The sequence below is a fragment of the Dendropsophus ebraccatus genome, chromosome 7, assembly GCF_027789765.1.
Source record: "Dendropsophus ebraccatus isolate aDenEbr1 chromosome 7, aDenEbr1.pat, whole genome shotgun sequence".
Classification (NCBI taxonomy): domain Eukaryota; kingdom Metazoa; phylum Chordata; class Amphibia; order Anura; family Hylidae; genus Dendropsophus; species Dendropsophus ebraccatus.
This window is the reverse complement of record NC_091460.1, coordinates 113,900,659-113,916,341: the sequence shown is the minus strand read 5'-3', so window position 1 is coordinate 113,916,341 and position 15,683 is coordinate 113,900,659. Positions and strand designations below refer to the sequence as shown.

At 40.6% G+C, this 15,683-nt stretch overlaps 1 protein-coding gene across 9 annotated transcripts in view; it reads right to left on the bottom strand.

The window, feature by feature from the left end:
* Positions 1–15,683, bottom strand: part of PTPN13 (protein tyrosine phosphatase non-receptor type 13) — a 209,591-nt gene that overhangs the window by 69,968 nt on the left and 123,940 nt on the right. For 8 of the 9 annotated variants that reach the window (XM_069978225.1, XM_069978220.1, XM_069978223.1 and 5 more), the window contains 4 exons: positions 12,356–12,421; positions 11,327–11,512; positions 6,628–6,712; positions 1,651–2,172 (listed from right to left, as the gene is read on the bottom strand). In XM_069978225.1, the coding sequence (XP_069834326.1) occupies positions 1,651–2,172; positions 6,628–6,712; positions 11,327–11,512; positions 12,356–12,421 (859 nt within the window). The remainder of the gene's footprint in view (positions 1–1,650; positions 2,173–6,627; positions 6,713–11,326; positions 11,513–12,355; positions 12,422–15,683) is intronic. The other variant, XM_069978227.1, reaches the window with a different exon arrangement.

Genomic DNA, 15,683 nt, shown 5'->3' with positions numbered 1-15,683 from the left:
AATGTAACTTTCTAAAACCAGTTGATTTAAAAGAAAACTAAAATCATTGGACAACCCCTTTAAATTGTATGAACTAAAAATACATTATATTACCATAGCCAATTACATTTTACATTCCTCATCTGATCATTTTAATAGGCAGGGGTGTAACCTGGATGTCCTAGGGCAGTGTTTCTCAACCTTTTCAAGCCAAATACCCCCATGTGATGAGATGTTCCAGCTTAGTATCGCAAAGGGTGCAATCGGTTATAAAGAGGAGGGGGGGGGAGGACGGCGCCAGACCGCTTAATAACACACATTATAAAGTTATATAACTTTGTAATGTGTGTTAATTAAGTGGAAAAACGAAAATGCCGCACTACCCCTTTAATAATGCAGCCCCCATACCAAATAATAATTCCTCTGTTTCCAGTAACAATGCTCCCTGTGATCATTCACTAACAACCTCTTTACCAGTAATAATGCCCCATGTACCCAAATACACTGCCCCTGTAACCAGATACCCCCTGCAGCTAGAAGCAAGGTATCTTGTAGGAAGATATTTAGACAGAAATGCCCCCAGACCCGCCACAATCTACTTGTCCTCTATATGGTAGATAGGGGACAAGTACGTTTTAATCGTAGAACCTTTAGACATATAAAGACACCAATTTATTTAAGGGGAGCTCAGGCAATTTTTTTTCTCTTTAAAATCAACTTGTTTGAGAAAGTTATTTAGATTTGCAAATGACTTCTATTTAAGAATTTCGAGTCTTCCAGTACTTATCAGCTGCTGTATGTCCTGCAGGAAGTGTTGTATTCTTTCCAGTCTAACACAGTACTTTCTGTTTCCACAACTGTCCAGAGCAGGAGAGGTTTTCTATGGAGATTTGCTACTGCTCTGGACAGTTCCAGACATGGACAGCGATGGCAGCAGAGAGCACTGTGTCAGACTGGAGAGAATACACCACTTCCTGCATGACATACAGCAGCTGATAAGTACTGGAAGACTTGGGATTTTTAAATAGAAGTAAATTAAAAATCAATATAACTTCCTGACATCAGTTGATTTAAAATAATTTTTTGATGGAGTACCCCTTAAATTAGAATTTATAAATCAGCAACAAAAAGTACTAAAGAAAAAAAAAATTGTTAAGCCCAGGGCTAAGTGGAATAGAGACATTTAATATGTGGAAGAAAGCATGGTTTGTCTTTTTCAAGAAAGATCCAAAAGAACTAAATCCATATAGTCTGGAGGAAAGAAGGGAAAAGAGGGACAGGAACAAAATCTGTATAGAAAATTAGTGTTAAACAAGGCTCAGGAGGGAAGTGTTTTAATAGGAAACTGAATATGAGAACAATCTGAGGGGCACAGTGGGAGGTTAGATGGGAAATGATTACAATATGAAACAATATGAATAAACATTATTTAACTGAAAGAGTAGTAGATGCTAGGAACAAACTTCCAGCAGATGTGGTTGGTATGTAAGTATGTCCAGCATAAACATTCAACTTTACTAAGATAAAAAGGAAATAATGTATAGGGCAGACTTTTTTTCTGCCAACAATCTTCAATGTTTCTATTTTCACCACTTTTTGGGAAAACGGCAATATTCATGCCAAGTGGAAGGACCAAAAAAAACAAACAAACTAAGATTCAGTGGGACTAACCTTCTATGTTCATGGCGTCTCTCAGTATTTGTAGTTTTTTCTTCTTTTCTCGAATTCTTTCCAAGGCACTTGAAATTGCAACAGAGGTTGGCACTTCTGGTCCATGTTTTACTTGTTTGCCAAAAACATCACCGGCTTCACTCAACTGCCTGAGGTCCCTCATTTTTGACACGGTTCGTCCATTCAAAGTTTCCGATATATTCCGTTTGTAGGGGTTAACGGCAGACGCTCTCTCTGTACCGTGGCTGGACAGAGACGACACGTCGAAGGAGGAGGCCCAGTTTTTCTTCCTTTGACTACGTTCGCTGAGTTTTCTTTCTAAATGGTTAGACTGAAGCTGGTCATACGCGTGATGCGATTTTGCCGTATCCTCGTAAGCGGAGCCGAGTTCTAAAGACGGAAAACCGTCGTCTCCGTCTTGATCTTTAAAGGCGAGAAAACCCATTGACTTGCTGAGGCCTCGGTTGAGAAAGTTCTGCTGGTAAACTGTATTACCACTGACTTCATGTTCTATGGAGCATCCTGAAAATTGAAGGGTAAAAAAAGTCATTGCAGCATGGGGAAAAAAATAAGTAGAAAAAATGAAAATGGTTGCAGTATTTTAGGCAGAATATACAGAAAAAGAGTCCAAATTCTTTGACATTATGGGTTAGTATGCAGTCCTTGGAGCACTGGTAAGGATTATTTTACATTGGTATGAATAGGGATCTTAGGTTTACCCAAGTATATCATCCGTATACCAAAAATAATAAAAAATTACCATGACAACAAAAAAGTTGCATTGACCAATCAGGGAAACAGCCACAATGTGACACCAATTGTGTTGTATCCTTTAAGTTCCTTTATTCTGACTTCCTCGAAGACGGTACAGGCTCATGAATTTAATATAAACTGTTCCATTCGCTTAGAATAACGCAAGATGGTTTTTGTCTTCAGAGTTCAAAATTAATTTCCAAAGATCACACCGGACACCGTGGACTAATGAGTAATGTTATCAGAGCAAGAAATAAGGCGAGAAACCACATCCTGAAACAGTGTTTCTGTGTCTCATACAGTCTACAATTTCCACAGGACATGAAGCCACAATTCCTCTGGAGCATCCGGATGTTTTTCCCATAAAGTTCCCACAGTGTAAGGTTTAAAATATAGTAAAATCTATAGATTTTCAAACAGCTCAGATGGATATAATATTATTGTGTAATGTACAGTCACTAGGTATCCATGTTTAGCTTCCTAGCTCCGTTCTTGTAATGTTCAGCAACTAGTTTGTCTAGCGCACCATTTACAAGAAAATAAATATGAAATAAAAAAAACAGACTTGCACAACATTCATTATATGTTTTCAGCACTTCTTTAGCCTTGTCTGTGACATATTAGAAGGGACATGACTTCAATTAAATTGGGGAGTGAACTAAATGTGCCAAACTTTTGGCACATGATTCTAAAGTAATGTTTAGTGTAGTTGGTGTAAACTTAGACTAGAGAGTCTACAGGTGCGTCAGTTTTGAGCTTTTATAAATCGAATACATTTAAAAGTTACTCTGTACCCACAATCTGACCCCCCCAAACCACTTGTACCTTCGGATAGCTGCTTTTAATCCAAGATCTGTCCTGGGGTCCGTTTGGCAGGTAATGCATTATTGTCCTAAAAAACAACTTTTAAACTTGCAGCCCCGAGCCCTACGGGTGTGGCCTGGATTGTGTATGCATTAGGCTGGCACCACCTCTCCGTCCCTCCTCATCATTAGGAATGCTCCAGGCAGATTGTCTCCTATTCCCCACTGTGTCAGCACGGCACATTGGCTGGATCATTAAGGCACCTGAGCAATATTCAGACAGGAGAAAATGTTCCAGTAGCATTCCTAATGATGAAGAGGGTGGGGAGGAGAGATGGAGGGGTGGTGCAAGGTTAGGGCACAGATATTCTAAGCCACGCCCGTAGGACATGGGGCTGCAAGTTTAAAAGTTGTTTTTTAGGACAATAACTGCATCACCTGACAAACGGATCCCAGGACAGATCTTGGATTAAAAGCAGCTATCTGAAGGTACAAGTGGTTTGGGGGGGTCAGATTGTGGGTACAGAGTCACGTTAAGACTGTACAGTTTTAGGAAATAACCCACCCGCCCCAGTGTTTTTTCTAATTTTACAATAGCAACTGTTGGCTCAAACTTTCAATAGACAAATAAGAAAACAATCATTTTAAGGGCTTGTTCATAGCAATTTTTTATTACGTACTTTTATTCTTTATGTAAGGATGCAACTGGCAAGAAACAATATTAGACATGTTTTCAGTGCCGCTCAAAAAACCTTAAAGAAAACTTAAGCGAATCTAATAAAGAACATAACACTCAGTTTCACTTTCTTGTTCTTAGATGCAGCTGAAAAACCCACAATGTGTAATGTTCAGTGTGGGGTGTTCACCAGTTACCCACTAATCTGAAAATAAAGCTCTCAAGCTAATATAAAAAGGAAAAACTGCAATATAAAGTTCATATTATAATATTATTATATACTGTATACAGTGTTCTAGGTATCTGAAAGCTACCAGTGGTGTACACCAGCGATGCCCATCTGGTGGCCCACTTGGCTAGTCTGTGGTCCTTGGTAAAGTATTTCCTGTGCCGTATGCAAATGTCCCCTAACTAGGCCTGAGGACAACCAGTGACTCCTAACTACTCAGGGGCTGCAGGCTTTACTTCGCTGTAACCTGGGACTACAGGGCTATCTAGGCACAATTGATGACAGCAGAGCAGGCTGTGTCGCCCCCTTCTACTGCCAGTCAACAGAAGTGAATATGTACATAAAAATTATTTTATTTAAGTTATATTACAAAGTACATATCTGGCATGAAAGAGCCATGGATGAGCCCCCAGTCAATGAGAATACTCCTCATGCATCAGATTTCTCATGTAAATTCTAAGAATACCCTAAGAATGTATTTCAAGGAACAGGCTACAGTCAAGAATACTATTTAACCCTTTAAAATGACTGCTATAATGTTTATAAAGGCATTTTCCAACTAACAGCCTGTTCAAACATACACATAGAGTCCTATAAGGCTATTGTGCCTGTTTCTCTGTAAGGCAATCTGCTGGTTCTCAGTCAGGGTTTGGGTAATGAAGTCTTCGCAGTGACTTGATGTTATCTGCTCCACCACTTTCTGATACATAAAGCTCCGGTCCTATTTAAACAATCAATCTCTACAATATACAATATCTACAGCTGACAGTAAAGTAATAAAGTATAATAAGGCCGGGTTCACATATTTCCGTGATGGGAACGGATGGGGACACCAGATGCCACAAGTTGGATCTTTTTCATTCCGCATCCCATTCATTGCCCCATAGGCTGAAATGGTAGGGCCAATGAACCATCTAGTATATTTGCAATCCAGCCTGGATTTACGGTTTCAGGGTATAAACCCACACACCGTATATGCAGCGTATTTACTGCTGCGATACGCAGCAAACTCGCAGCAAAATCGCAGCAAAATCGCAGCAGATTAGATCTAAATAACTGAACACAGCATCAAATCTGTACCAACAAATCTGCTGCGTATTTGTTGCATATCTGCTGCATATACGGTGTGTGGGTTTATACCCTAAGGCTATGTTCACACTGGAGTGGATTAAAAACACAGAAAGGATCTGTCCACACAATGTTGAAATTGAGTGGATGGCCGCCATATAACAGTAAATAACGGCCATTATTTCAATATAACAGCCGTTGTTCTAAAATAACAGCAAATATTTGCCATTAAATGGCGGCCATCCACTTAATTTCAACATTGTGTGAACAGATCCTTTCTGTGTTTTTAATCCACTCCTGGTTTTGTTTGCAATACTGACTGATATATACTGACTGAAATATACATATATTGACTGAAATATACGTAGTGTGAACGCAGCCTAAAGAACATTGCATGCAGTGGCAGTGGCCTCTGCACACTGGATGGCGAATATACTATATATGTATGTTGAGCAGAGAGGCTGAATTGTTAGAGTGAAAGTGAAGGTTGGATGCAGCCCTAGGGAGGAAAACATGGACACATAGCATCCAACTTTTTTAGCCATTGGTAATAAAATAACATCCGCTCTAATTTAGATGAACCCGACCGTCCTCGAGGTTTACTCATCTCTAGTTAGCAGCTCTTCCCTCCTCCTCCTAGAGATGAGAGTGCGTACACGTTAAAAGAGCGTATGAAAAGGGGATAAGAGGAGTCAACTGTTTTAAAGTTTTTTTTGTTGTTGTTTTTTGTCATTTTGGTATACAAAAAACATACAGAAAAATCCAAATTGGAAATATGGTACAGAGGACAGATTTCAAATTAGATACTTGACGGGAGTCACAAAACTAGTAAATTAAAAGCTATGTTAAGTCATTTAGGATAAAATCAGGCACAGTATAAGATTGATTTAAATAAATAGAAGCAGATATACCTGTTAGTCAGTTAAAGTGGTACTCAAATTTAAATAAACTGGTACCGGAAAGTTATACAGATTTGTAAATTACTTCCATTTGAAAACTTCCAGTCGTCCAGTATTTATCAGCTGCTGTATGTCCTGCAGGAAGTAGTGTATTCTTTTCAGTCTGACACAGTGCTCTCTGCTGCCACCTCTGTCCATCTCAGGAACTGTCCAGAGCAGTAGCAAATCCCCATAGAAAACCTTTCCTACTTTGGACAGTTCCTGTCACGGACAGAGGTAGCAGCAGAGAGCACTGTGTCAGACTGGAGAGAATACACCACTTCCTGGAGGACATACAGCAGCTGATGAAAACGGAGATTCTTAAATAGAAGTAATTTACAAATCTATATAACTTTTTGGTACTTTAAACCAAAGGGTCTTAACTATAACAAAGTCAAATGTACTGTACATCAAAGCTAAATCAGTGAACAGGTAAAATGAAACTACAGAAACATCAATTATCCTGCTCAAAAACATCCAAAATAACTTTACCATAAGAACTGCACAAACCTGAGGGCAGACCTTTCCCTCGGAGTCTGTCACGGATTGCTTGGCTGCGATCTGGTTCATTCATCTTATTTCCCGCCTGATCCATCTATAAGGAAAAACAAACTGCTATCAGAACTACAAAAGCAACAATTTCATATCTAGAATTTGTAAGGATATAAGAAATGTAATGCTGTTTCTATGTGATCATATGTGTTGAATGTGTTTTTCTTATTACCGATATAGCTGGCTTGCCTTCAATATCAGATCGACAGGGGCAGAAATCAAGGGCCTGCATGATTGCCACAGCCAGGTCTACTGCGTGAACAAGGCAGTCTGCCCCTATATTATGTCTGTGCCCCTACTATGCTGCCCTCGGCAGGAACATCATAATAGGCCAATCCTGCTTCACTTCCAAGCTAGAGAGTCACAGAGGCTGTTCTGAGCTGCAGTATGCATGCCACCTCCCTGCCTGTCAGATTCAACTACAAGGCTCTGTGCTGGAAGCCAAACCTTGCAGATCAATCATGTAGGGCAGCGAGGGGCAGGGAGGGAGGATATGCATGATGCAGCTCAGCACCGCCTCTTTGACACTTGAGCCTCAAAAAAAATTTGATTTGATACATTTGTAAACAGCCATCACTTAAGGGGGTTCACTGACGAAAGCTTACTAGGATAGGGGATAATTAAGAGATTGGCACGGGTCGCATGCCAAACCTCGACTGTCTTCGAAACAAAGAGGCTGGGGACAGATCTGGAGGTCGTTGAGGGGCACGGAGGTCGGACCCCCCGCAACCTCTTACTTGTTCCCTTAACCTGTGGATAACGGTTTAGTTGGAGCACCCCTTTAAGAGACAGGTATGTGTTTGTGTTTTATGTCCCTGTCAGCAGCTCCGAGTCGAATATAGAGCTGACAGATTCCCTTTAATGGTACGTTCACACTTACCAAATCCGCAGCTGATTTTCTGCTGCGGATCCGCAGCAGATTTAATTTAAATTGTCATTTCAGGGTCATTTTTCTGAAAACATTAAATATCAACAGTACAAGCGATTTTAACCCTTTGAGGACCAGGCCCAAAATGACCCAGTGGACCGTGCAAATTTTGATCTTAGTGTTTTCGTTTTTCCCTCCTCCCCTTCTAAGAGCTCTAGCACTCTCAGCCATACAAGCCATGTAAGTGCTTGTTTTTTACAGGAATAGTTGTACTGTGTAATGGCGTCATTCATTTTACCATAAAATGTATGACGGAATTCCAAATATATTATTTATGAAGATATAAATAGGTGAAATCGTAAAAAAGAATGCATTATGGTAACGTTTGGGGGGTTCCTGTGTCTACACAATACACTATATGGTAACAGCGACATGATACTATTATTCTATAGGTCAGCCCCAACACAATATGCACGTATGCAGGTTACACAGATTCTCTAATGTTATATATGTATTTTTTTTTGGCAATTAAATATTAATAAAATGGGCCTATTGTGACGCTTATAACGGTTTTATTTTTTCACCTACGGGGCTGTATGGGGTGTCATTTTTTCCGCCATGATCTCTAGTTTTTATTAATACCATATTTGTGAAGATCGGACGTTTTGATCACTTTTTATTGATTTTTTTAATATATAATGTAGCATAAAATCGGTAATCTGCGCACTTTTTCCCCTCTTTTCGTGTACGCCGTTTACCGATCACAATGACGCTTGTTATATTTTAATAGATCGGACAATTACGCACGCTACGGTATATTATATGTTTATCTATTTATTTATTTTTATATGTTGTATTTATATAATGGGAAAGGGGGGTGATTTCAACTTTTATTGGGGGAGGGGTTTTGGGGTAGTGTGTTAGTGTTTTTAACTTTTTTTTTTTTTTTACACATTTGAAGTCCCTTTGGAGGACTTTTACATTCACTAGTTTGATTTTTACACTGACCATTGCTATGCCATAGGCATAGCATTGATCAGTGTTATCGGCGCTCTGCTCATTGAGCCTGCCTGTGCAGGCTCAGTGTAGCAGATCGCCGATCTGACCGCACGGAGGCAGGTAAGAGACCTCCGGCGGTCCGTTTCAACGATCGGGACCCCCGCAATCACACTGTGGGGGTCCCGACCGGTAAGTGACAGGGGACTCCCCCTGTCACTTACACTTAAACGTCGCGGCGTTTAAGGGGTTAGTGACACGCGGCAGCGCGATCGCTGCAGCGTGTCATTACCGGCGAGGTCCCGGCTGCTGATTGCAGCCGGCCCCCACCTCCTATGAAGCGCGCTCCACTCCGGAGTGCGCTTCATAGTGGGAGAAACACCCAGGACGTAGAGTTACGTCATGGGTCCTCTGGGGACAGACTTCCATGACGTAACCCTACGTCCAGGGTCGTCTAGGGGTTAAGAAACTCTGTAATAGGTTTTATGTACTAAAAGAGTTTCCTTCTGTACTATAAAAGCAATCTCCCAGCCTCCCCCCTCGCTGCAGAAGCAGCAGGATTTCTGTCTCCATTATGTGGCTATGGAGAGGGGAGGGGCTGTTAGGAGTGACTGAGCACGGAGGATTTCTGCAAAGCACAACATCCTGCAATCTTCTCTCAGTAAGTTCATAGATAAGCACTGACCTTTCTGAAACCTGAATCCAGCGTTTTAGGTGCCCAGAGAGTCTACAAACAGCTGACCTTCATGTCACCTCTTCCTGTTCCCTCATCTCCCTCAGCCCCTCCCCCCTTCATAGGCTTACAATGGAGAGAGCAGAGCCCGTCTTCACTGGCTTCTCTGTAATGAAGACGTGTTTGCCTGATAATGCACAGATAAGAAGTCAGGGGGGGAGGCTGGGAGATTGATTCTTGAGTACAGAAGGAGGCTTTTTTGGCTGATAAAACCTATTACAGAGTTTCTTAAAATCGCTTATACTACTGATTTCTGCAATAAAAAAAAACCATGACAGTTACGCTTTAACCCCTAGACGACCCAGGGCGTATAGTTACGCCATGGAAGTCTGTCCCCAGACGACCTAGGGCGTAACTGTACGCCCTGGGTGTTTCTCCCGCTATGAAGCGTGCTCCGGAGCGGAGTGCGCTTCATAGCAGGTGGGGGCCGGCTGCAGTGAGCAGCCGGGACCTCACCGGTAATGACACGCTGCAGCGATCGCGCTGCCGCGTGTCACTAACCCCTTAAAGTGTAAGTGTAAGTGTTTAAGTGTAAGTGACAGGGGGAGTCCCCTGTCACTTACCGATCGGGACCCCCGCAGTGTGACTGCGGGGGTCCCGATCGGTAAAACGGACTGCCGGAGGTCTCTCACCTGCCTCCATGCGGTCCGATCGGCGATCTGCTACTCTAAGCCTGCACAGGCAGGCTCAATGAGCAGATCGCCGATAACACTGATCAATGCTATGCCTATGGCATAGCATTCATCAGTGTAGAAATCAGACTAATGTATGTACAAGTCCCCCAAAGGGACTTCAAATGTGTAAAAAAAAAAAAAGTTAAAAACACTAACACACAACCCCAAAACCCCTCCCCCAATAAAAGTTGAAATCACCCCCCTTTCCCATTATATAAATAAAACATATAAAAATAAATAAATAGATAAACATATAATATACTGTAGCGTGCGTAATTGTCCGATCTATTAAAATATAACAAGCGTCATTGCGAATGGTAAACGGCGTACACGAAAAGAGGGAAAAAAGTGCGCGGATTACCGATTTTATGTTACATTATATATATAAAAAAATTAATAAAAAGTGATCAAAACGTCCGATCTTCACAAATATGGTATTAATAAAAACTAGAGATCATGGCGGAAAAAATGACACCCCATACAGCCCCGTAGGTGAAAAAATAAAAACGTTATAAGCGTCACAATAGGGCTATTTTATTTATAATTAATTGCCAAAAAAAAGGATTTCATTTAAAAAAAATATATAACATCAGAGAATCTGTGTAAACCTGCATATGGTTGTGTTCAGACTGACCTATAGAATAATTGTATCATGTCGCTGTTACCATATAGTGCATTACGTAGACACAGGAACCCCCCAAACGTTACCATATTGCATTCTTTTTTGCGATTTCACCAATTTATATCTTCATAAATAATATATTTGGAATTCCATCATACATGTTATGGTAAAATGAAAGACGCCATTACAAAGTACAACTATTCCTGTAACAAATAAGCCCTTACATGGCCTGTAGATAAAAAACTGAAAGTGCTGGAGCTCTTAGAAGGGGAGGAGGGAAAAACGGAAACACTAAGATCAAAATTTGCGCGGTCCACTGGGTCATTTTGGGCCTGGTCCTCAAAGGGTTAAATAACTGAACACAGCATCAAATCTGCACCATAAAATTTGAGTTCAGTTATTTAAATGAAATCTGCTGCGAATCCGCAGCAGAAAATACGCAGCGGATCCGGTAAGTGTGATTGTACCCTTATAGAAGTTAGTCATAAGCTATATGTATTGCAAAATAACGGTATTAAAAATAACTTTTTTCACAAAAAACAAAACAAAACAAGAAACAAGCACTTGTACAAAACGGAATAAAAAAAAAAAAGTAGATAAAAACAAAAAGAAAAATTCCAAGAATAGAAATGTGAAAAAACCTTATAACCTTTATACTGAAATAAACTTGAGGCTACACTACTGAGATCCGTATCCAAATCCTGAGGTGGCACTAACCTGTTCCCTTCCTTATCAATCCAATTTTTTTTTTACACATAACTCACCCAAGTTAAGCTGCCGAGTACGAGCTTTACCAGCTGTTTGATGTAATAAAAGGAAGGTGCACAGTTGCTGTTGCGAATGTAGGCGCTGCAACCATCTAGAACCGTGCGTGTAGTCAGTCTGGTGATACAATTGTCATCACACATATCCAGCAAAATACTGTTCAAGCGTTCCCCCAGTCTGATGGGCTGCAGAGAACAAAGCATACATGTACATTACAATCACACAGAGTCACTACATTGCTGCAATGAGTTTAACAAGTGCAGGAAAACAAAAATCACACATACTCAACCCGAAAGAGGCACCGGAAAAATGTTTTTTTAATCCAAGCAGTTTTGCAATATACTATAATTTAACGCCTTCTATGTTTAAATCATTGTGAAGCTGGGTTCACACTAAGTTCTTGCAATCCGTTTTTTTCATCCTTTTTGCAAAAAAAAACAAACTGAAAAACTGATGCATTTGTGTGCATAACTGATGCATTGTGTGCATAACTGATAGCATTTGTTTGTCCATTGACTTCCATTGTAAAAAAAAAAAACACGGATCAAAAAGCATCCTTTTTTAACGTAAACAAAAATGTAGCTGACCTTACTTTTGTGTACGTTAAAAAAAAAAACGGATGTGTTTCCATCCGTTTTTTTTTTTAAATGGAAGTCAATGGAAAAACGGATGCACACAGATGCATCAGTTTTTCTCATCCCTTTTTTTGCTCCTGTACAGAGCAGGAGAGTTTTTCTTTAGGGATTTGCTGATGCTCTGGAAGGAGGTGGCAACAGAGAGCACTGTATCAGACTGGAAAGAAAACACCACTTCCTGCAGGACATACAGCAACTGATAAGTACTGGAAGACTTGTGATTTTCAAATAGAAGTAAACTACAAAACAATATAACTTCCTGATGCCAGCTGATTTGAAATGTACATATAAATAACATTTCGTCAGTGTACACCTTTAAGAAAGTGTTAGCTACTTCCAGAAAAAGATTAAAGGTGGTCGTCATAGCAGGAACATTTCTGAGTGTATATTTACCTGACTCTGAGGTACGTTATAATCTGCTCCCCAGTATAAGGTCATTCCAAGTGAATAAATGTGAATCTGTCAAGGAAAACCAGAAATATTACATATACAAGACGTACAAGGTGTTTTCCATTTAAAGATATTAATAATCCCTTTACTTTATTTTACATTTACAGCATACACCAATAATCTGCATATCTATTACATATCTTATGTTATATATATATACAGTGAGTCCAAGAAGTATTTGATCCCTTGCTGATTTTCTTTGTTTGCCCACTAATAAAGACATGATCATTCTATACTTTTAATGGTAGATGTATTCTTACATGGAGAGACAGAATATTAAAAAGAAAATCCAGAAAATAAATCTAGGGAATATATATTAATTGATTTGTATTTCATGGAGTGAAATAAGTATTTGATCCCTTAGTATTCATTAGCAGTTCTGGCTTTTACAGACCAGTTAGACACTCCCAATCAACTTGTTACCTGACCTGAAGCCACCTATTCTCACTAATCACTTGTGTGAAAAACAACTGTCCATAGAATCAGACAGATCACACAGATTTCAAGTCTCCAACATGGGTAAAACCAATGAGCTGTCACAGGACCTCAGAGTCAGAATTGTTGACCTTCACAAAGCTGGAATGGGCTACAAAAAGATTAGTAAGGTGTTGGATGTGAAAGTAACAACTATTGGTGCAATTATCAGAAAGTTTAAAGAGTATAACATGACAATCAACAGACCTCGGCCCGGAGCTCCAAAGAAGATTTCGCCTTGTGGGGTGGCAATGATGCTGAGAACAGTCAGAAATCGTCCTGCAACCACTCAGCAGGAGTTAGCAAATGACCTGAAGGCAGCTGGGACCGTAGTTTCAAAGGAAACAATTGGCAACACTTTGCGCAACAATGGATTCACAGCCTGCAGTGCCCGAAAGGTACCCCTGCTGAAGAGAGCACATGTGGAGGCGTGCCTCAAGTATGCCAATGATCATTTGAAAGATGAACCAAGTTATTGGGAGAAGGTTTTGTGGTCAGATGAGACCAAAATTGAACTTTTTGGCCTCAACTCCACCCGCCATGTGTGGAGGAAGAAAAATGCTGCCTATGGCCCCAAGAACACTGTGCCCACCGTCAAGCATGGAGGTGGAAGCATAATGTTTTGGGGGTGTTTCTCTGCCAAGGGTACAGGGCTACTTCACCGCATCACTGGGAAGATGGATGGAGCCATGTACCGCACAATCCTGAGGGACAACCTCCTCCCCTCTGCCAGGGTTCTGAAAATGGGCCGTGGTTGGGTCTTCCAACATGATAACGACCCTAAACATACAGCAAAGGCAAGAAAGGATTGGCTCAAGAAAAATCACATTAAGGTCATGGAGTGGCCCAGCCAGTCGCCAGACCTCAATCCGATCGAAAATCTATGGAGGGAGCTGAAGGTCAGAGTTGCCAAGCGACAGCCCACCAACCTTCATGATTTAGAGAGAATCTGCAAAGAAGAGTGGGCCAAAATTCCCCCTGGTGTGTGCGCTAAACTTCTGGTTAACTACAACAAACGTCTCACCGCTGTGCTTGCAAACAAAGGCTTTGCCACTAAGTATTGAGTGTGTTTGGCAAGAGGGATCAAATACTTATTTTCCTCATTGAAATACAAATTAATTAAAATATATTCTTTAAAATTATATTCTGGATTTTTTTCTTGATATTCTGTCTCTCCATGTTAGAATATATCTACCATTAAAAGTGCTGAAGGATAGTGTCTTTATTAGTGGGCAAACAAAGAAAATCAGCAAGGGATCAAATACTTCTTGGACTCACTGTATATATATATATATATATATATATATATACACACACACACACACACACACACACACACACATATATATTAATATCAATATAGATAGACAGAGTAAAACTGGTGGAATTGACATGTATGAATTTGTAAGAGTTGACATGTAAATTCTTACGACTGGAGAGGCGCAGAGAGCGGAGGTTCAAGAGCACTAATAGACAACCACAGACAACCTGTATGACACAGATTTTTTGCAGCATTCCGTGGCTGAGAGTTGTGTCACGGAATTCTGCCAGTTTTACTCCGTGTGAACTGGCACTAAGGGTTGTATTACACATTGGCGATGTCCGTGCAGCCCTATATACATACCTCTCCATACATACAGTTATACATACCTCTCTGCGCTTCCAGTGTTCTTCTAGCTTCTGCCGCTGCTGGAACTACTGAGCAGGCTCTAAAGTGGCAGGCTACTCAATGACTGGCTGTGGTGCTGTCCCGTCCCGGCCAGTGACTGGCTAAGCGGTCTGTCACTTCAGAGACAAGGTCAGAAGTGTCAGAGGCGGCTGCACCCGGAGAGCAGAGGCGAGAAGAACACCAGGGAGCATGTACAGGTATGTATAATGTTTATTCTTTTCCTTACAGTGTCATCAGCCATTGGCCGTGCATCGCTATTATATGAAGTGATTTTAGGCAGGATGACACAATCAGCAAATGATCATTTTCATCGGGTGATCGTTGTCTTTATAACATGGAGCGATAATCTGCTGAATTGGCCTGTTCTGTCAGATTATGGTTACATGTAACAAGTTTTTGCTTTATTATGTTGTCTTAGTAAGAATGTGTGACCCACCAGCGTATACCACAATATATACGGGAAATGCGGTCATCCTAACGTCGCACAAACTGAATATATAAAAAAAGGAGCTGCACACACTTCCTAACCTATATTCATTCAAATCTTTACATACAGAGACAAACAAAGCATCGGAACAATACAGTGTAAAAGAAATAATGTGCAGGAAGTTGACGGGTGATGAAAGAGTCCGACTGGGCTCCCAGTTACACAAACAGTGGGATAACACCAGATTAACATTCCACGAGATGAGAGATGCAATGGCTGAATTCACTCTACCCATTATATTAGCTTCAGGATAAAACACATACAACAATGATATAAATAACCCTGAGGCACAGTAACCAGGGGCAAAGCCAGGGGGATCTTTTATTACTTTAGAAATGGATACATATACGGTATTATGGTACAGCAAGGCTAGAGCTTCACCGCCCCTTAGCTTGTGCATCCATAGAAAGCAAAGAGTTGGTGAATTTTTATTTTTTTTAAATTGAAGATTTTGAAAATTTTCATTGTAACAAACATTCCAATAACATTTGCATACAAATCATAGGAATTAGACAAGGGTACATACTGGACATTATGGCATATACCACAATGTGGACCAAGCCTATTGGCAGTGACGGATGGATGCTCATTGGCCCTCCTCATACCAACATCACCAACCAGGTATCTAATAATTGCATATA